The sequence below is a fragment of the Scyliorhinus canicula genome, chromosome 6 (genome assembly GCF_902713615.1).
Source record: "Scyliorhinus canicula chromosome 6, sScyCan1.1, whole genome shotgun sequence".
Taxonomy (NCBI): Eukaryota; Metazoa; Chordata; class Chondrichthyes; order Carcharhiniformes; family Scyliorhinidae; genus Scyliorhinus; species Scyliorhinus canicula.
In genome coordinates this window covers 94751247-94771867 of record NC_052151.1, presented here as the reverse complement: position 1 = coordinate 94771867, position 20621 = coordinate 94751247, and the positions used below count along the sequence as shown (strand labels likewise).

General features: G+C 46.6%; 1 protein-coding gene across 9 annotated transcripts in view; it reads left to right on the top strand.

Moving 5' to 3' along the window:
- Positions 1 to 20621, top strand: part of fam184ab (family with sequence similarity 184 member Ab) — a 286418-nt gene that overhangs the window by 167209 nt on the left and 98588 nt on the right. For 6 of the 9 annotated variants that reach the window (XM_038799694.1, XM_038799687.1, XM_038799693.1 and 3 more), the window contains exons 10-11: positions 14846 to 14887; positions 18872 to 19084. In XM_038799694.1, the coding sequence (XP_038655622.1) occupies positions 14846 to 14887; positions 18872 to 19084 (255 nt within the window). The remainder of the gene's footprint in view (positions 1 to 14845; positions 14888 to 18871; positions 19085 to 20621) is intronic. The other 3 variants (XM_038799695.1, XM_038799689.1, XM_038799690.1) reach the window with 1 other exon arrangement.

Here is a 20621-nt window from a genome sequence, read left to right as displayed (position 1 = left end):
TCTCCCCATGTTTGCGTGGGTTTCGCCCCCACAATCCAGAGATATCCAAAGTAGGTGGATTGGCCATGTTAAATTGCCCTTAATTGGAAAAATTGAATTGGATACTCTAAATTTATTTTTTAAAATAAATAAAATATTTGTGCCTTGCAAATGCTAGGCAATGAACATCTCCAACAAGAGAGGATCTAATCATCTCCCCTCAACCTTCAGCAGCATTACTATGTTGAAGTCCCCACCATTATTCTAGGGTTACCATTTGCTAGAAATTTAACTGGACCAGTCAAATCAATACCATGGCTACAAAGACAGGTTCGAAGCTGGAAATTCTGCAGCAAGTAATTCATCTCTTTACTCCCTAAAGCTTGTCCACCACTGAAAAGGCACAAGTCAGGAGTGTGATGGACTACTCTTTTTTTTTTAAATAATTTTATTCAAATTTTCACATTTTCACAAAAAAGAAAACGATAAGAGAAAATTCTAAGAACAGAAAAAAACAGACCCCCCCCCCCCCCCCCCCCCCCCCCCCCGGGCCATAAATACAAAAGAAAAACAATAAATTAACGCCTGTCGTCGTCGCCCCCCCCCCCCCCCCCCCCCCCCCCCCCCCGGTTGCTGCTGCTGCTGATCTTTTGTTTTTACCGTTCTGCCAGGAGATCTAGGAATGGTTGCCATCTGAAAAACCCCTGCACTGACCCCCTTAGGGCAAATTTCATCCTCTCCAATTTAATAGACCCCGCCATATCGTTGACCCAGGCCTCCACGCTTGGGGGCCTCGTATCCTTCCACTGAAGAAGAATCCTCTGCCGGGCTACTAGGGACGCAAAGGCCAGAACACCGGCCTCTTTCGCCTCCTGCACTCCCGGCTCCACTGCAACTCCAAATATTGCGAGTCCCCAGCCTGGATTGACCCTGGATCCTACCACCCTCGATACCGGCCTTGCTACACCCTTCCAAAACTCCCCCAGCGCTGGGCATGCCCAGAACATGTGGACATGGTTTGCTGGGCTCCCTGAGCACCTAATACACCTGTCCTCGGTCCCAAAAAACCGGCTCATCCTTATCCCGGTCATATGAGCCCTATGCAGTACCTTAAACTATATGCGGCTAAGCCTCGCACACGACGAGGAGGAGTTCACCCTTTCTAGGGCATCCGCCCACGTCCCCTCCTCAATCTCCTCACCCAGCTCCTCCTCCCATTTATCTTTCAGCTCCTCCACCGAGGCCTCGTCTACCTCCTGCGTCACCTGGTACACTTCCGTGATCCTCCCCTCTCCAACCCATACCCCCGAGAGCACCCTGTCCTGGACCCCACGCGGCGGCAGCAGGGGGGACCCCGCCACCTTTCGCCTGACAAACGCCGTTACTTGCATGTACCTAAAGGTGTTCCCCGGGGGGAGCCTGAACTTCCCTTCCAGCTCACCCAGGCTCACAAACTTCCCGTCTATGAACAGGTCCCCCAGTCTCCTGACACCTGCCCTGTGCCAACTCAGGAACCCGCCATCAATTCTCCCCCGGAACAAACCGGTGGTTCCCCCGGATCGGGGACCCCATCGAGGCCCCCACCTCCCCCCTGTGCCGGTGATGGACTACTCAGCACTTGTCTGGATGAGTGTAGCTTCCAACACTCAAGATGCTCAATATCATGCAGGACAAAACAATCCACTTGATCAGCACCACCTTAACAGTGTATCATCTACGAGATGCAATGCAGTAAATTGCAAGCCTCCTTTGACAGTACCTTCCAAACATGTGACCTCTACCACCTAGAAGAACAAGGATAGCAGACACATGGGAACACCACCACCTGAAAATTGTTCTCTAAGCTGCCAACTATCGTGACTTTGAACTGTATTGTCATTCCTTCATTGTTGCTGGGTAAAATCCTGGAACTTCCTTCCTGACAGCACTGTGGCTGTCCCTACATTAGATGGGCAACAGCAGTTCAAGTAAGTGGCTAAACAGCACCTTCCCAAGAACAGTTAAGAATAGGCAATAAATACTATCCTTGCTAGCGATGTCCATATCCCATGAATGAAAGCAGAAACCAAGCTGAAATGTTTCCTTCAGAGTTCTCAAATCCTTTGACTTCACACACCCTGGCTTCAGAAACCCAGACTAAGGTATGTTTGAATAAAAAGCTGATCTGACACTGCCATAATCTGCAGGAGCAGAAGTAGACCATTCAGCCCATAGAATGAGATCATAACTGATCTGATAACCCTTAACTCCACTTTTCCACTTTATCCCCATAATCCTTAATTCTCTTTCTGATTAAAAATCTGTCTATCTCAGCCTTAAACATACTTAACGACGCATCATCTGCAGACCTCTTAGTTAAAAAATTCCAAGGATTCACTTCCCTCTGAGAGAAGAAATTCTTCCTCATCTCTATCTTAAATGGGTGACCCCTTACTTTGAGATTTTTCCCGCTGCTTCTAGACTCTTAGCAGGGATAGGGTGGATGTGTAGACTTAAGTGGAGTGGTCTTTCCAAGGATCGGTGCACACTCGATGTGCCAAATAACCTCCTTCTGCACTGTAAATTCTATGAAAACAGCTTCTTCCCTGCTGTTACCAGACTCTTAAATAACCCTTTTATGGACTAATGCTTCTTGTATGTTTCACCCGATGTCTGTGTCAATACAATGTGTACCTTGTGTTACCCTTTTTTCATGTACTAAATGATCAATTTGAGCTGCACGCAGAAAAATTATTTTCACTGTACCTCGGTACCTCGACAATAAACAAATCCAATCCAAAAACTGTTCACAGTAGTCCAGGTGTGGTCTCACTAGTGCCTTATATATTTTTAGCAAAACTTCCCTGTTTTTTATTCCATTCCCTTTGAAATAAAAGGCCAACATTTCATTTGTCTTCCCTATTGCTTGCTGAACTTGCATGCCAGCTCTTTGTGATTTATGCATGAGGACCCCAAAATCTCACTGTGCTTTCTGCAGTCTTTTCCCATTTACATAATATTTGGCTCCTTTAATCTTTCTACCAAAGCGCATCACTTCACACTTTCCTGCATTATATTCCATCTGCCAAGTTTTTGCCCACTCATTTAGCCTGTATTTATCCCTCTGTGGACCCTTTGTGCCTTTCCACCTATTTTTGTGTAATTTGCAAACTGGACAATAGTATATTCAATTCCCTCATCCAAGTTATAAATATATATTGTAAATAATTGTGGCCTCCGTACTGATCCCTCTGGCACTCCACTAGTTACAGGCTGCCATCCTGAAAATCCCCTCTTGGCCCAACTCTGTCTTTTATCAGTTAGCCAATCCTCTATCAATGCTAATATACTACCCCCAACACCATTTGGTCTCATCTTATTAAGTAGCCTTTTGTGCAGTATCTTATGAAATGCTTTTTGGAAATCCAAGTACAGTATAACTACTGTTCGCCTTTATCTACCCTCCCCGTTACACTTCAGATAATTCTAATAAATGTTAGGCATGATTACCCCTTCATGAAGCCATGCTGACTCTGATTATGTTATGTATTTCTAAATGCTTTTCTATTACATCCTTGATAAGACCATAAGACATAGGAGCAGAATTAGGCCACTCGGCCCATCGAGTCTGCTCCGCCATTCAATCATGGCTGATATGTTTCTCATCCCCATTCTCCTGCCTTCTCTCCATAACCTCTGATCCCCTTATTAATCAATCTATCTGTCTTAAAGACACTCAATGATTTGGACTCCACAGCCTTCTGCATCAAAGATTCACCATCCTCTGGCTGAAGAAATTCTTCTCATCTCTGTTTTAAAGGATTGTCCCTTTAGTCTGAGATTGTGTACTCTGCTTCTAGTTTTTCCTACAAGTGGAATCATCCTCTCCACGTCTACTCTATCCAGGCCTTGCAGTATCCTGTAAGTTTCAAAAAGATTCCCCCTCATCCGACTAAATGGACTTTATCGACCATTTCCCAATGACAGATATTAAGCTAACTGCTCTATAGTTACCTGCTGTTTTTGTTGTCTATCTCTCTTTGTGAATAAGGGTATCACATTGGGAGTTTTTCAATCCTCTGGGACGTTTCCAGAATGTAAGGGTTCTCAGAGGATTACTACCAGTGCATCCGCTATCTCTGCAACTACTTACTTTAATGTCCTGGAATGCAATCCATCAGGTCCAGTGGATTTATTGGCCTTTAACCTGACTAGTTTCCCTCATAAATTTTCTTTGCTGATGGTTACTTATTTATTTCAAACACCCCCCCCCCCCCCAACACACATCGTCCAAGTCATTAATATATATTGTAAACAATTGTTGCCGCAATACTGATCCCTGTGGCACACCACTAGTTGCAGTTTGCCATCCTGAAAATCCTCTCTTGACCCAACTCTACCGTCTATCGGATAGCCAATACTCTACCCATGCTAATATGGTTAACTCAACACCATGTGGTCTTATCTCATCAAGTGCAGTATCTTATCAAATGCTTTTTTTTTTTTTGGAAATCCAAGTACATTATATCTACTGGTTCCCTTTTTGCCCCTTGATTATTTAGTAATTTTGAAAAGCTATTGGTGTCTTCCACCATGAAGACAGACAGAAAATATTTGTTTAACTCCCATTATTATTTCCTCAGTCGCATTCTCTAAGGGGCCTATGTTCACTTTGACCTCTCGTTTCCTTTTTATATATTTAAAGAAGATCTTGCTGTCCATTTGTACATCACTTGCTTGTTTACCATCTTAGTTTACATACCTGCCCTTTATTTTTTTGGTAATCGTTTGTTGGTTTTTAAAATTTTCCCAAACCGCTGACTTTCCATTAATCTTTGCCACATTGTAAGTTTTTTTTCTTTCAGTTTAATACTATCATTAACTCCCTTGGTTAATCATGGTTGATTTATCCCCTTCCTAGAATCTTTCTTCCTCATTGGGATATACCTTTTTGTGAGTGAAGTATCCTCAATCAATTATCTTTTCTGCTAAATTCCTTCCCGAGTCCACTCCAGCCAACTCAGCCCTCATTCCTGTTCTAACGACCCTTATTTAAGTTTAGCACAGGTGTTTCTGATCCACATTTCTCACTCTCAAATTGAAAGCTACAATTTACCATGTTCTGGTCACTGTTTCCTGAGTAATCTTTTATTCTGAAATTATTTCCAAAAATTGTCTCATTACACATTATCAGATCCAAAATTGCTTGATCCCCGTTTGGATCCACCACATATTGTTCTAGGAAGCTGTCCTGAATACACTTTATGAATTCTTCTTGATGACTACCTCTGCCAGTTTGATTTTCCCAATCTACATAAAGATTTAATTCACCCATGATTAAAGTACACTCTGTCCCTTCCAGTCATGCTCTTAGTATCTTTACCTAAATAATTGTATTGCACGGTAGCACAGTGGTTAGCACTATTGCTCCACAGCACCTGGGTCCCAGGTTAAATTCCTGGCTTGGGTCACTGTTTGTGCGGAGTCTGCTCATTCTCTCCGTGTCTGGGTGAGTTTCCTCCAGGTGCTCCGGTTTCCTCCCACAAGTCCCGAAAGACCTGCTTGTTAGGTGAATTGGACATTCTGAATTGACCCTTAATGTAACCAAACAGGTGCCGGAGTGTGGCGATTAGGGAATTTTCACAGTAAATTCAATGGCGTGTTAATGTAAGCCTACTTATGACACTAATGAAGATTATTGATGTTGCCATATCCATTTGCTATATAAGCCTATTTCTCCCCTCTCCAAAACCATCCCCCACTCTATTTATTTTAATGCCCACTCTCCTTATCTAGTTATGCACTTTGCAAGAACACTGGTACCAGTACGGTTCAGATGTAGGCCGTCCCTAACCCTAATGCAGCATGGTAGCACAAGTGGATAGCACTTTGGCTTCACAGCATCAGGGTCCCAGGATTGATTCCCCGCTGGGTCACTGTCTGTGCCGAGTCTGCACATTCTTCCCGTGTCTGCGTGGGTTTCCTCCAGGTGCTCCGGTTTCTTCCCACAGTCCAAAAATGTGCAGCTTATGTGGATTGGCCGTGCTAAATTGCCCTTAGTGTCCAAAAAGGTTAGGAGGGGTTGTTGGGTTACGGGCATAGGGTGGAAGTGAGGGCATAAGTGGATTGGTGCAGACTTGATGGGCCGAATGGCCTCCTTCTGCACTGTATGTTCTATGTACAGTCCCCACTTTCCCCAGTACTGATGCCAGTGCCCCACGAACCAAAACCCACTTCTCCCTAACCAGTCTTTAAGCCATGTATTAATAATCTCTCTAATTTTATGTACCCTATGCTAATTTGCACACGGCTCAGGAAATAATCCAGAGATTATAACCTTGGAGGTTCTGTAGTTTAGTTTAGTGCCTAGCTCCAACTCCCTATACATAACCCATTTCTTCCATCTACTCATGTCAGTGGTACCTACATGGACCACAACAATGGGATCCTCCCCCTCCCACTAAGTTCCTCTCCAGCCTGGAGTTGATGTCCCAAACCCTGGCAACGGGCTGGCAACACAGCCGTCTGGACTCTCGCTCTTTGCTGCAAAGAGCATTATGAATTCCCTTCACTGTACGTTCCCTACTATCCGCTGCCTTTTTTTGTGCTCCCTCAACATGAATGCTTCCTGCACCACAGTGCCCATGGTCAATTAACTCACCTTGCAGCTCCCACTCTCTTCCAAATAGCTGAAAGAACTTCAAACCTGTTGGGCAATTGCCGAGGCTGCCACTCTTGTCCACTGGGTCCCCTTACCTGCTTTAGCTACAGTCATACCCTCCTTTCTCTGACCACTTTCTAAACCAAAAGATTCTATCCTAAGTGATGTGATCATCTCCTGAAACAGAGTCCAGGTAACTCTTAACCTCCCTGATGTGTTGCAGTGTCTAATGCTCAGTCTCCAGTTTTTTTTTCTCATTAGGGCTAGTGGGAGGAAGAGACAGCAGAAATGCATGTATAACATAAATTTGAGAATATTTACATCAATCTCTGACAATATTGGTTTCAGCAGTTCTGATTTATTGGATGGATTTTCTTTTCAGGTGAAGTTTATTAACCAATGTAAAATAAAAATAATTGTTTATGTCTGATATGTAGCATGTGGGATTTTGGGCTTCATAAAGACAGATATTGACAGAAAAGTTATGCTGAACCTTTGCAAGTTCTCGTTAGACTACAACTAAAGTATTGTTGTTAGTTCTGGTGACCACTCTTGAGCAGCAGGGTTTAATCCAACCTGTTGTGGCAGGAACTATGGCAACCAGGCCTGTCAATTGTGGGAGAGGACCAGCGTTAGTCTCTTGGTGGTGGTAAAACCACTCACGATTTATGAATTAGGCCTATTAACGACCAATTTGACATCCATTATCACTAAGACAGTTGCTACACACTAGTGGCTCAGGGATTCAATTGAGGCCACAGGGCTTTCCCACGTCCATGGAAGGCCGCTCAGCAAATCCTGTTATATTTTCCACTAGTTTACTAGATGATGGAATTTCCCTTGTAGTCAAGCACCCTGTGCTTGTTCCAGGGACCTGACATTGGCATACTCTGACCCTCCCACTCCCCAACCACCACATCAGTTTCCCCTTCCCACCTTTGCTCCCCTTTGGTCTGGGGCCCACTCCTCCTCTTGTGGTAGCAGTATGAGGAGAGAGGATGGCAGCTCTTGGTGGGTGAGACATCTGCTGCCGGGGTCTCAGTCACAGGGAAGGCTCAAAGGGGTCCTCTTTTTTTTAAAAATAATTTTTATTGAAATTTTTTGAAAAATATATATCATCAAAACAATAATAACAATAATAATAATAAACACCCCTGGCACCCGTAACAACGCATATAACAAACCCCCCCCCCCCCCCCACACCCCCCACCCCCAATAATCAACAGAATAAATTAACAATAAGCAAATTAACTTAAACACTATCCCCCTAAACCCCCCCCCCTTTTCCCCCCACCACCCCGGGTTGCTGCTGCTGCTGACCTAGTACCTTATCGTTGAGCCAGAAAGTCGAGGAAAGGCTGCCACCTCCTAAAGAACCCTTGTACCGACCCCCTCAGGGCGAACTTGACCCTCTCCAATTTAATAAATCCCGCCATGTCATTAATCCAGGTCTCCACACTCGGAGGTCTCGCATCTTTCCACTGCAGCAAGATCCTCCGCCGGGCTACTAGGGACGCAAAGGCCAAGACATCGGCCTCTTTCGCCTCCAGCACTCCCGGCTCCACCCCAACCCCAAATATCGCGAGTCCCCACCCTGGCTTGACCCTAGATCCCACCACCCTCGACACCGTCCCCGCCACCCCCTTCCAGAACTCCTCCAGTGCCGGGCATGCCCAGAACATATGGGCACGGTTCGCTGGACTCCCCGAACACCTGACGCACCTGTCTTCGCCCCCAAAGATCTACTCATCCTAGATCCGGACATATGGGCCCGGTGCAGCACCTTGAACTGGATGAGACTAAGCCTCGCACATGAAGAGGAGGAGTTCACCCTCTCCAGGGCATCCGCCCATATCCCCTCCTCAATCTGCTCCCCAGCTCCACTTCCCACTTAGCCTTCAGCTCCTCTACCGATGCCTCCCCTACCTCCTGCATTACCTGATAGATGTCAGACACCTTCCCATCCCCGACCCACACCCCCGAAAGCACCCTATCCCTTACCCCCCGCGGGGGCAGCAAAGGAAACCCCTCCACCTGTCGCCTAGCAAACGCCTTGACCTGAAGATACCTGAACATATTCCCCGGGGGGGAGCTCAAACTTCTCCTCCAGTTCACCAAAGCTCGCGAACCTCCCGTCAATAAACAGGTCTCCCAACTTCCTAATGCCCGCCCTGTGCCACCCCAGGAACCCGCCATCCATGTTCCCTGGGACAAACCGGTGGTTCCCCCACAGCGGTGCCTCCACCGAGCCCCCTGTGCTGCCTCCACTGCCCCCAAATTTTGAGGGTGGCCGCCACCAGCGGGCTCGTGGTGTACCTCGTTAGAGGGAGCGGCAACGGAGCCGTTACCAGTGCCTTCAGGCTCGTGCCTCCGCAGGACGCCATCTCCATCCTTTTCTATGCTGCCCCCTCCCCCTCCATTACCCACTTGCGTACCATCGAGACATTAGCCGCCCAATAGTACCCAAAGAGGTTGGGCAGCGCCAGCCCCCCTCTATCTCTGCCCCGCTCCAAAAAGATCCTCTTTACCCTCGGAGTCCCATGCGCCCAAACAAATCCCAGAATGCTGCTGTTCACCCTCCTAAAAAAGGCCCTCGGAATGAAAATGGGGAGGCACTGAAACAAAACAAAAACCTCGGGAGCACCGTCATTTTAACGGACTATACTCTACCCGCCAACGACAACGGCAGCATGTCCCACCTTTTAAATTCCTCCTCCATCTGCTCCACCAACCTAGTAAAATTGAGCTTGTGCAGAGTCCCCCAGCTCCTAGCCACCTGAACCCCAAGGTACCTAAAACTCCTCACTGCCCTCTTTAGCGGGAGCCTTCCAATCCCCTCCTCCTGATCTCCCGGGTGTACGACAAACAGCTCACTCTTGCCCAGGTTCAATTTATATCCCGAGAAACTCCTGAACTCAGCAAGAATCTCCATCACCTCCGGCATTCTTCCCACCGGGTCTGCTACAGACAACAGCAAGTCGTCCGCATACAGCGACACTCGGTGCTCCTCCCCACCTCGCACCAAACCCCTCCACCTCCTCGACTCCCTGAGAACCATGGCAAGAGGCTCTATTGCCAGCGCAAAAAGTAAGGGGGACAGGGGGCACCCCTGCCTCGTCCCATGATGGAGCCTGAAGTACTCGGACCTCCTCCCACTTGTCGCTACACTCGTCATCGGGGCCTCGTACAGCAATCTCACCCATTTAATAAACCCCACCCCAAACCCGAACCTTTCTAACACCTCCCACAAGTACCCCCACTCAACCCTATCAAAGGCCTTCTCCGCATCCAATGCCACCACAATCTCCGCCTCTCCTTCTGCTGCCGGCATCATTATCACATTTAGCAGCCTTCGCACGTTAGTGTTCAGCTGCCTCCCCTTCACAAAACCCGTCTGATCTTCATGTATCACCCCCGGCACACAGTCCTCTATTCTAGTGGCCAAGATCTTCGCCAGCAACTTGGCGTCCACATTCAGCAGTGAAATCGGCCTGTATGAACCGCACTGCAAGGGGTCCTTATCACGCTTCAGGATCAGGGAGATTAGTGCCCGAGACATCATCGTGAGCAGAACACCCCCTCCCATGCCTCGTTAAAGGTCCTGACCAACAGGGGGCCCAGCAGGTCCGCATATTTCTTATAAAATTCAACCGGGAACCCATCCGGTCCCGGCGCCTTCCCTGACTGCATGTGGCCAATCCCACTGACCAGCTCCTCCAACTCGATCGACGCCCCCAGTCCCTCCACCTGCTCCTCCTGCACCCTTGGAAATCGGAGCCTGTCCAAAAGCTTCTCAATTCCCTCTCCCACCGTCGGCGGCTCCGACCGGTACAGTTCCCTATAGAAGTCCCTAAAGACCTCATTGACCTCTTCCCCCTGCCGCACCACATTCCCATCTCTATCCTTCACTCCACCAATCTCTCTAGCCGCGTCCCGCTTACGCAGCTGGTGCGCCAGCGTCCTGCTCGCCTTCTCTCCATACTCATAGACCGTTCCCTGTGCCTTCCTCCACTGTGTCTCCGCCTTTCTGGTGGTCAATAAATCAAACTTGGCCTGCAAGCTACGCCGTTCCCCTAGCAATCCCTCCTCCGGGGCCTCGGCGTACCTCCTATCCACACTCAACAGCTCCTCCACCAGTCTCTCCCTCTCCCTATGGGCTCGGATGGAGATCAGCTCCCCCCTAATCACTGCCTTCAGAGCCTCCCACACCATCCCCACCTGGACCTCCCCAGTATCATTGACCTCGAGGTACCTCTCGATACATCCCCGAACCCTCCTACACACCTCCTCATCAGCCAACAACCCCACGTCCAGACGCCAAAGCGGGCGCTGGTCCCGCGCCACCCCATCTCCAGATCCACCCAATGCGGAGCATGGTCCGAAATCGCGATAGCCGAATATTCGGCCTCCTCCACCCTCGGGACCAGTCCCCTGCTCAGAACAAAGAAATCAATGCGGGAATAATCCCTGTGCGCATGGGAGAAAAAGGAGTACTCCTGAGCCCTCGGCCTCTCGAACCTCCAGGAAACCACTCCTCCCATCTGGTCCATAAACCCCCTCAATACCTTGGCCGCCGCTGGCCTCCTGCCTGTCCTTGAACTAGAACGATCCAGTAGGGGATCCAGCACCGTATTGAAGTCCCCCCCATGTTCAAGCCCCCCACCTCCAGGCCAGGAATGCGCCCCAACATACGCCTCATGAAACCAGCATCATCCCAATTTGGGGCGTACACATTAACTAACACCACCCTCTCCCCCTGCAGCTTACCGCTCACCACCACATATCTGCCGCCACTATCAGCCACAACCTCAGACGCCTCAAACGCCACCCTCTTCCCCACCAGGATCGCTACCCCCCGGTTCTTCGAGTCGAGCCCTGAGTGGAAAACATGCCCCACCCACCCCTTCCTCAGACGGACCTGGTCCGCCACCTTCAGGTGGGTCTCCTGGAGCATGGCCACGTCCGCCTTCAGCCCCTTCAGATGCGAAAACACCCGGGCCCGCTTAACCGGCCCATTCAACCCCCTCACATTCCAGGTAATCAGCCGGATCAGGGGGCACCCCGCCCCCCTCCCCCGGCGACTAGCTATAACCCATCGACTGCTCGCCCCTGGCCATCACCCATTCGGCCCGTTTCCCACGGCGATAGAACCTCACCCCGACCCCCCCGAACTCCTCCCTGGCCAATCCAGCAGCAACCCGGTACCCCCCCCCCCCCCCCCCCCCCCGGCTAGGACCCCACCTAGCTGCGACTCTCCCTCCACTGCACTCCCGTGAGCCAGCTGACTTCTGCTGACCCCGGCAGCTCCCGCTCTAACTCCGACCCCTCCCGATATGAGGTCCCCCCTTCTCCCCTGCATCAGCTCCTGGGCACCGCTTCGCCGCGGGAAACCCGGTCTAATAACCACGCCCCTCGCCACCAGCTCCACCCCCTCGTCCCGCAGCGTGGGAAGCCAGAGAAAAGCCCGCGCTTTCACACTGCCCCACCCCACCAACGCAGCTCCCAAACGGCAGTCCCAACCCAACCACCAACTCCATACAAACAAAGACACAGATCAACCACAAACCCCAGTACCCCCCTTAGAACACAAAACCATAACCCACATCGTCCGAAAGCGAGAGAAAAAACACAAACAAACAGAATAACCCGCTACAGCATAAACAATGATACATGAATAGAATAGAAAAACTCCCACAGCCCTCAATCTCTAGTTCGAGTCCAGCTTTTCAGCCTGCACAAAGGCCCACGCTTCCTCCGGGGACTCAAAGTAGTGATGCCGGTCCTTGTAGGTGACCCACAGGCGCGCAGGCGGCAACATGCCGAACTTCACCTGCTTTCCATGGAGCACCGCCTTCGTCCGGTTAAACCCGGCTCTCCGCTTGGCCACCTCCGCACTCCAGTCCTGGTAGATACGCACTACCGAATTCTCCCACTTGCTACTCCTCACCTTCTTGGCCCATCGGAGAACACACTCCCGGTCACTGAACCGATGGAACTGCACCAGCACCGCCCGCGGGGGTTCATTCGCCTTAGGCCGCCTGGCCAGCACTCTATGGGCCCCCTCCAGCTCCAGGGGCAGATGGAAGGATCCTGCCCCCACCAGCGAGTTCAACATCACGGCCACATAGGCCGGCAGGTCAGACCCCTCCAGCCCCTCCTCGAGGCCCAGGATCCGCAGGTTCTTCCTCCGTGACCAAAGCTCCATCTCCTCAAACCGATCTTGCCACTTTTTATGAAGTGCCTCGTGTATCTCCATCTTCCCCATGAGGGCCGAAACCTCCTCCTCGCGCTCAGAGGCCTGCTGCTGTAACTCAAGTATCGCTGCACCCTGGGTTGTCTGGGCCTCCAGCAGCTTACTCGTCGTCACCTTCAGGGATTCCAACAACTCCCCTTTCAGCTCCGTGAAATAGCGCAGAAGGGCCGCCTGCTGCTCCTCAGCCCACTGCCTCCATCCCGCAAGGGCTCCACCGGCCGCCATTTTGTCCACCTTCCCCCGCTTTTCCAGGGGAGCTGCTGCCGTTTTTTTCCTCGCCCCACTCCGGGTCCGCACCATAGATCCCGGGGGGTTTTGCTCCAGACCCCTTTATCCACCAGGAATCGTCGAATCAGCACCATTTGGGGCCCTTAAAAGAGCCCACAAGTCCTTTTAAAGCAGGAGCTGCCGAACGTGCGGCTTAGCTCCACATAGCCGCAACCGGAAGTCATCTCAAAGGTGTCCTCTTAAGTGAGTGAAGGGCACTTGATTCGGTCTAGCCTGCCCAAGTAACCGACGAGTGTGTCTTGTTGGCTCTCTGACCAATGGGCATCACTCCAAAGGATGTCAGGATCCATGAGAAATTGTAGGGTAGATTTACTTGAATTGATCCAGGGATTACGGATTTTAGCTACAAGTTTAAGTTAGAGAAGTTGGGGTTGATCTTGGAACAAAAGTGATTGAGATGAGATTTAATGGAGATGTGCGAGATTATGAAAGGTTTAGCTAAGTTAGACAAAAAGCTGCTGCAATGGCTAGTAAAGAGATTTCAGTTTCCAGGGGAATTATGAGGATGAACATTTTTCAGCAGCAAATGCTAAATATAGAGGATAGAGATATTGGAATACAAGCAGATTATGCGATGATAAATTGGTTTGTAATTCTTTTTGAAAGGTTTTGTTTTACATTTTTCTTTCTCTTGCTCCTTATGCATATTGGAACTTGTCTATACAATTTGTTTTGGAAAATTTAGAAGGCTTTGTTTGTGGCTGTATTGATGGAGGTTTAAATGCCTAAGGCTTCCACTTTAGCCAACTCCAGCAACTACACAGTCTCACTCAATTATATCAAAGGCAGCAGCTGATATGGGGTAGTTCAGAACCAGGCATCAAAGATGATCAGGAAAAACCCTCAAACAACAACATAATTTAATCTCTTGTGAAAATATTTTAAATTCAGACTTCTGTAATGAGCTTTGTATGAACGGTATGAAGTAAAGTGAATCTGAGCAGTTTTGCAATTTAGCCATGACTAAAACTGCCTAGAATTAACTGGGTAGCCCCCCTCAGAGGCCATATGTTAGCTAGTGTGAAAAATGGCAGCATTACTTTGAAAATGGCACATTTTTGAGAATGCATTATGATTCATTGATCATATAATTCAGAAGGAACTTTAATCTGCATGTTATCGTCTAGGAGCACTTAATGCTAACTACACATGGGGGGGATAAAATATGCCCTTTGCTTTGATCACTGTACTTCCCCAAAGACTTTTCAAAGCAAAATAAATGTTGACGGAAGGGAGCAGAAATTTTTTGCTGCATTGCTTCAGTATTGTTGTTAACAAACACTTCTGAATATTTTTACAATGCATGCTTTAACTGATTTGACCGCATCCAAGGACATCAAGAAAACCTAATATAATAGAAGTCTTTTATATTTTTCAGTTCCTTTTTCATATTCAAAAAATAACTTTTTATGTGGCTTTTGACTTCTACATTGCTTAACTCTTGTATGAATAAAACACTTTGACAATCAGAAGCAGTTGTTGATACAATTCTTATAGAATTCAGTCTGACTATGCAAATATTGAATACCTCATCTTAACCATATCTTTTTAACTGTGTGACAATATTATCACACTGTTTATAATAAACAATTGTATCTTCTTTCCGTTTTTACTCCAAATTTTGTTTCTTATTTTCACAATTCGATTCTGAAAGTTTTTTATATTCCTGTGATCTTTTTTTATAGCGCCACTTTCTAGGTGAAGCTTTACAAAAATCTATCAGTAATGTAAGTGAGATGCAATTTTCATCCTGCCTGATACCTAACATGTAGGCGTGGCATGCTTGCATTACTCGATCTGTGCATTTTAAAGCATAATTTCTTTGAACTACTCTATCTTGGAAAAATAGTCCGTTCGTTTTATAAGATAAATTTAAAAAGCAGTCTTAAAATAATGCAGAACCCATCTTGCCTGTAGTGTATATACACATATATGTATATGATATATATGTATATCTGTGTGTGATTGTTGCATGTTTGCATTTTTTTTAATTGCTCTCATTTATCATAACATGAACTGCATTAACTTACAGACAAGATTTAACCAAGAGGTAAAAAGATCCAAAATTGTGAAATTTATTCTTAAAGACAATGCCCAGCATATGAAGAAATAACATTATTTTTTAAAAGGTACATATATTTCATTTGAATGGTCATATAATCCCAGGTGTTGCAAAAGGGAATATTTATTAGTCTTCCCTTATTGTGTTTTATGACCAAAAAAATTCTACATTAACACTCGTTGGGAACAGACGTCTTGTGTACAACTGTTTCTGCTTCCCACTTCTTCAAAAGGATTTCATGTTCTGTCCCAGTAAAACGATTAGTGCTGCACATTGTCCGTTTTTCCATTCTTATGTGACTTTACAAAGTCCCGATAATCACATTTTTTAATATAGAGATGTCAGTTTTCTTAATATATAGAATTAGGTTGTAATTAAATAGATCCTGGGCTGGATTCTCCGCTCCGAAATCGGGACTGGCGCCGCTCCACTGGCTCCGGGACCGGAGAATCGCTCGGGAGTCTCGCACGCGTGAACTACGCGGCACGGGTAGGGAGCCATTGACACAGGCCCCCCCCCCCCTGCGATTCTCCTATCTGCCATCAGGAACCTTGGGTGGCGGCTGCAGACTCAGTCCGCGGACGCACTGATGGGGGGTGTGGGGATCGATCACCGGGGGCGGGGGGCTCATGGACGGCCAGGGGAGCGATCGGGCGTTACGCAATTTTCGGGGGGGCCTACATTTTTAATGCAGCTCCGCGGTCCGAGTTGGCCATGTCCCACGGGGCCGCTGCTGCAGTCCGCCGCCGTGCGCATACGCAGACTCCCAATCGGAAGTGTGGCCCAGTATCCACAGCCAGTGCTGCGAGGAGCACTCCGGGGCCCTGCCAGGCCCCTGCAGGTAGAATCGTTCAGGACTTTGTTAAGGAAAGTTTTTTACGCTGGCGTGCGGATTAGCCCCATTATTGGAGAATCCAACCCATTGAATGTGGTTGAGGCTGATGTAGTTTCGGTGGAAACTCTGGTTCAAGTGGAGTTAAGAATTGTGGTTTAAAAATTTTCTGTCCCATTAGTAAGAATGGTGGCCCATTGGGTAGAGTTTATTTAGGACCAAGAAAGAACACTAATGTAATGAGATGATTTTATTGCCTAAGTTCTAAAGCAGTGTGAAGTTGAAATTTCATAATGAAAAATGAATATAGTATGAGGAGGTTCAATATTCTATTATGCATCAATGTGGCTTATCAGCTTTCCTCCATATTCAACTCCAAAAGTTAACCCAATTGTATTTTATTATGTCCACCAACTCTCTATGCATGAAATATTGTGCTGGTAGACATTGTATGTGTGCATGAGAAGGAAGTAATTTTATAGAAAGCAAACTATCACTTATGCTTGACATAATTTGAATTTAACGTTTACAGGTAGTTTATAATATATGCATGTTTTTTATTTGTCAGTGATCTACAGACATTCAGTGTAATAGGATTGTAATCATGAATGACATTTAGTAAGGTACCTTGTTTCTGTTTCGCCAAGACAATTAGCTTGCAATGGTGATGTGGTGGAGTGCTTTTCAGATTTTCTATCCGATGCCTGTGGACACAGAGTATGTGAAAACACTGTTATATGCAAGTTCATTCTTTCTGAATCAAGACAAGGAAAAAAATAAGGAAAAAATTAGTATGAGGGAAATCCAGAATTTTTAACGATTGCAGCAAAGAAATCCAAAACGACATCTTTAATGCTATTTATTGATGCTCTAACTATGTCACACCACGTCAACCGCATAGAACAATTTTCCTATTTTTCACTTCTTTCATGGAATCTTCCTGGTCAGGAGCATGAAATATTATTGCACATTGAGGATAACTGTCTATGGGCAAAACAATATGTAACACTTTGGGCTGGATTTTCCTATCCGAATAAAGATGAAATGAGGTATGTCAGCAAAAGAAAATGACGCAGCGATCTGCATGTCAGTCTGCCATCTCCCTTCTGACATTTCTGACAATTTTCCTGAGGACAGGAAGGGGGAAGAATAAGGAGCAGGCAGGAGTGTAAATTCAACCTCCTCATTAATTAGGCAGCTTGAGGTCATAGAAGAGCCCAAATGAGCTCGCTTTCTGACCTCTTCTGATTTTCGTGGGAGTGGATGACTGTTAGGAGATCTCTGAATCTGACCAGCTGCAGCCTGGCAGCAAGAGAGGCAACAGCACTGAAACTGGTTTATTTAATGTCATTATATCAAAGTTTTTTTTTATTACTGTGAAGTAATAAATGTTAATAACCAACCTTTTGCTGTCCTCTCCCTGCTCCCCACTATCAATTTGTTCTGGCCACTTTGAAGATGAAGATCCCAGGCGCGGTACAATAGCCACACTGCACCCCAAAAGCAGCGTGGCACAGCTCAGTGTGGCCAATATGTGCCAGGAGACCCCGCTCCTGAGATCTACCTGGCTCGCAACATCTCGCGAGATCTGATGCAATCTATTGCGATGTGACTCCCACATCACCTTTTGGCAAATCTTCATATTAGAGCGAGATAGCTGGTCTCGCTTTAATATGCAGTTTCCCATCATACCCAAGGAGTTGGGATCTATCTCCTTCACCTCGGGCGAGCGCTGTTCAGTCCTGGTCTCCACAAATGGGAACCAGATGGAACGGCACTCGTGGGGGTCTCCCAGGAGATCGGAAGCCCCCAGGTGCATGCCCTTTGGGCAGGGTGGTATCCTGGCTCTTCTGGTGCCACATGGGCACCCTGGCAATGCCATTTGGGTGCCAGCATCACACTGCTAACTGGCAGGGGCACTACCAGGGTACCAGGTTGGTACTGCCAAAGTGCCAAGCTGGCATTTTACGCACATTGGGATCGGGCCGATCTCTTGCTGCACTGAGGAGTTCCGGCAAGCGGAGCTCCTCAGTGCAGAAAATAGGGCTGTGTGGCCTTGGGTATGCATTCCCCACTGAGACCCCGTATATGGCCGGATGGGTGTTCGAAAGCGGGGTGTTTCTCAGCGCTGCGAGTGCTGGGAAACATACAGTTAAATGCCCTCACTGTGGGATTTTTTTCACATCCTCCCCCCCCGTCTTTTATTTTTTTAAACCTTGCACAGATGGCAGTCAATGTAATGGTTGCTGATTCAGGCCACAATTTGGCCAATCTCCCTGGTGTTCCACCTCCATTTACTCCCCTTCCCCGCAATCATTGATTGGTGTCAGATCTGTCTCTTGGATCCTACCCTATGAAAGATACAATTCACGACTCGCTACTCAGAACTGCCTTCAGTGGGAAAATCCAACCCTCTGGCTAGGAAATGCCAAGTGTAAAGTTGGAAAATTAAGCCTTTATTCTCAAAACTGCACTCCACTTTTGCACAATTGTTTTTTTACAGTTCTTAACCTAAAAAATTAGATGTGTGAACAATTCAGCTTCAAGAATTACTTTTCTCAAATTGCCGAGCTGCAGAGAATGCTTGCATACACAGCCTCCTATGTAGTGCAATGAATGTTATTGTTCTAAAATCCATGAGCCATTTTCATTGCTTTTTATCTGCAAGGAGAATCTCCACTCCATGTCTTCAGGTTAAATGTATGAATGTATTTAACCTACCTGAATCCAGCATAGTTTAGTTACTGTCTTTATATTTGATTTACAAATATTGCTATCTTTAATTCCTGTTTCAATATTAAATTGTGTCTGCTGTAGATCTCCTTATTGAAACAAAGCCTCGAAATGCAGCTATCCCAGTCGCAAGATTCCTTGCAAAAACTACAGTGCCAGTTCAACCGTGAGAGACAGCGGCTCACACAACAAATAGAGGGGATGGAAGACGAGCATAAACGCAGACTGGCATCTTTGGAGGATGCTCACAGAATTGCTTTTAGAAATATGCAGGAATCCAAGGACCGTGAATGCAAGGTATGCTGTTGCTGTCGTACCACGCTTTCAAATGTTGAATTGACTTTTATTTTTTCACTTTTTTTTGTGCAGTAGTCTGTCATGTGAGAGTACCTTAAGAAATGGGTGTTTACTACTGCAGTGATGTCAGAGAGTTGGTGGAGCTGGGCTGTCCATCAGCTTTTTACTTTCGTTTTAGGCTGTTTGCTGAAGGGTGTGTTTTAGTTTCAGAGCTGGATAGCTGCAGTCGCAGCCAGAAGGTGTATGAATCTCTCTCTGTAATCTAAAGACTGTAAATCGATCCTGGTGATTTAAAACTAATAACAGTAGTGACTTTAACCTGATGTGCTTCTGGTAAAAGGTGTTTTAAATCTTATGGATGTTAAAAGGAAAGCTTAAAGGATTACTTAGTGTTGTATTATTTGGGAGTTGCATTTTAATTAATGGTTGCAAGGTGTTCACTGTATGTTTTAAAAAGATTAACTTGAGTTCATAGAATAAACATTGTTTTGCTTTAAAAATTACTTTTCCATTTCTGCTGTACTACACCTGTAGAGTGGGCCGTGTGCTCCCCATACCACAATCTATTAAAAGTTGGTCAGGTGAACTCCATGATATACTTTGGTGTTTTCTAAACCCTGGCCCATAACAAGTCAGGTAATACATTTAACAGCTCGTTAAATAACAAATACCTGCAGTAATGGAATATTATTTTATTGGTGATGTTCTCACATTCCACCTCTAAAATAGAAGGCTTGTCTAAAATATTGAAAGATCTCACTCGGGAGAATTTAGAATCTGACTTCGGCTATTTCATTCTGATTAAAACTTTTTTCACTTTTTTTAAGTTGATCGTAAAACTGTTTAGAAGTACTTTAAATTCTGCATTGTATTATGAGTCCTGTCTTATAATCAATTTTAGGATTAATTTAACAGCAATTCCTACATTGTTTATTTTAAATATTGAGATTTTTCTCCGGTTATAATGTATAATCGTAATTTGTGCAGTACATAGAAAGTTTTGGTAGTGAATGAACTTTACACATGGATTTGAGTTCTGGATGACGACAAACTTTGAATCCAAAGACCATAAGACACAGGAGCAGAATTCGGCCATTCGGCCCATCAAGTCTGCTCCGTCATTCAATGTTGGATTTTATATTTTTCATCCCCATTCTCCTGCCTTCTCCCTAATACCTTGATCCCCTTATTATCAAGAACCTATCTATCTCTGTCTTAAAGACACTCAGTGATTTGCCCTCCACAGCCTTCTGCGGCAAAAAGTTCCACAGATTCACCACCCTCTGCTGAAGAAATTGCTCATCATCTCAGTTTTAAAGGATTGTCCCTTCAGTCTGAGGCTGTGATCTCGAGTTCTAGGTTCTCCTGCTGGTGGAAGCATCCTCTCCACGTCCACTATATCTAAGCCTCTTCGTATCCTGTAAGTTTCAATAACGTCCACCCTCATCCTTCTAAACTCCAACAGGTACAGACCCAGAGTCCTCAACTGCTCCTCATGTGGTAAGCTCTTCATTCCAGGTTCTTGTGAACCTCCTCT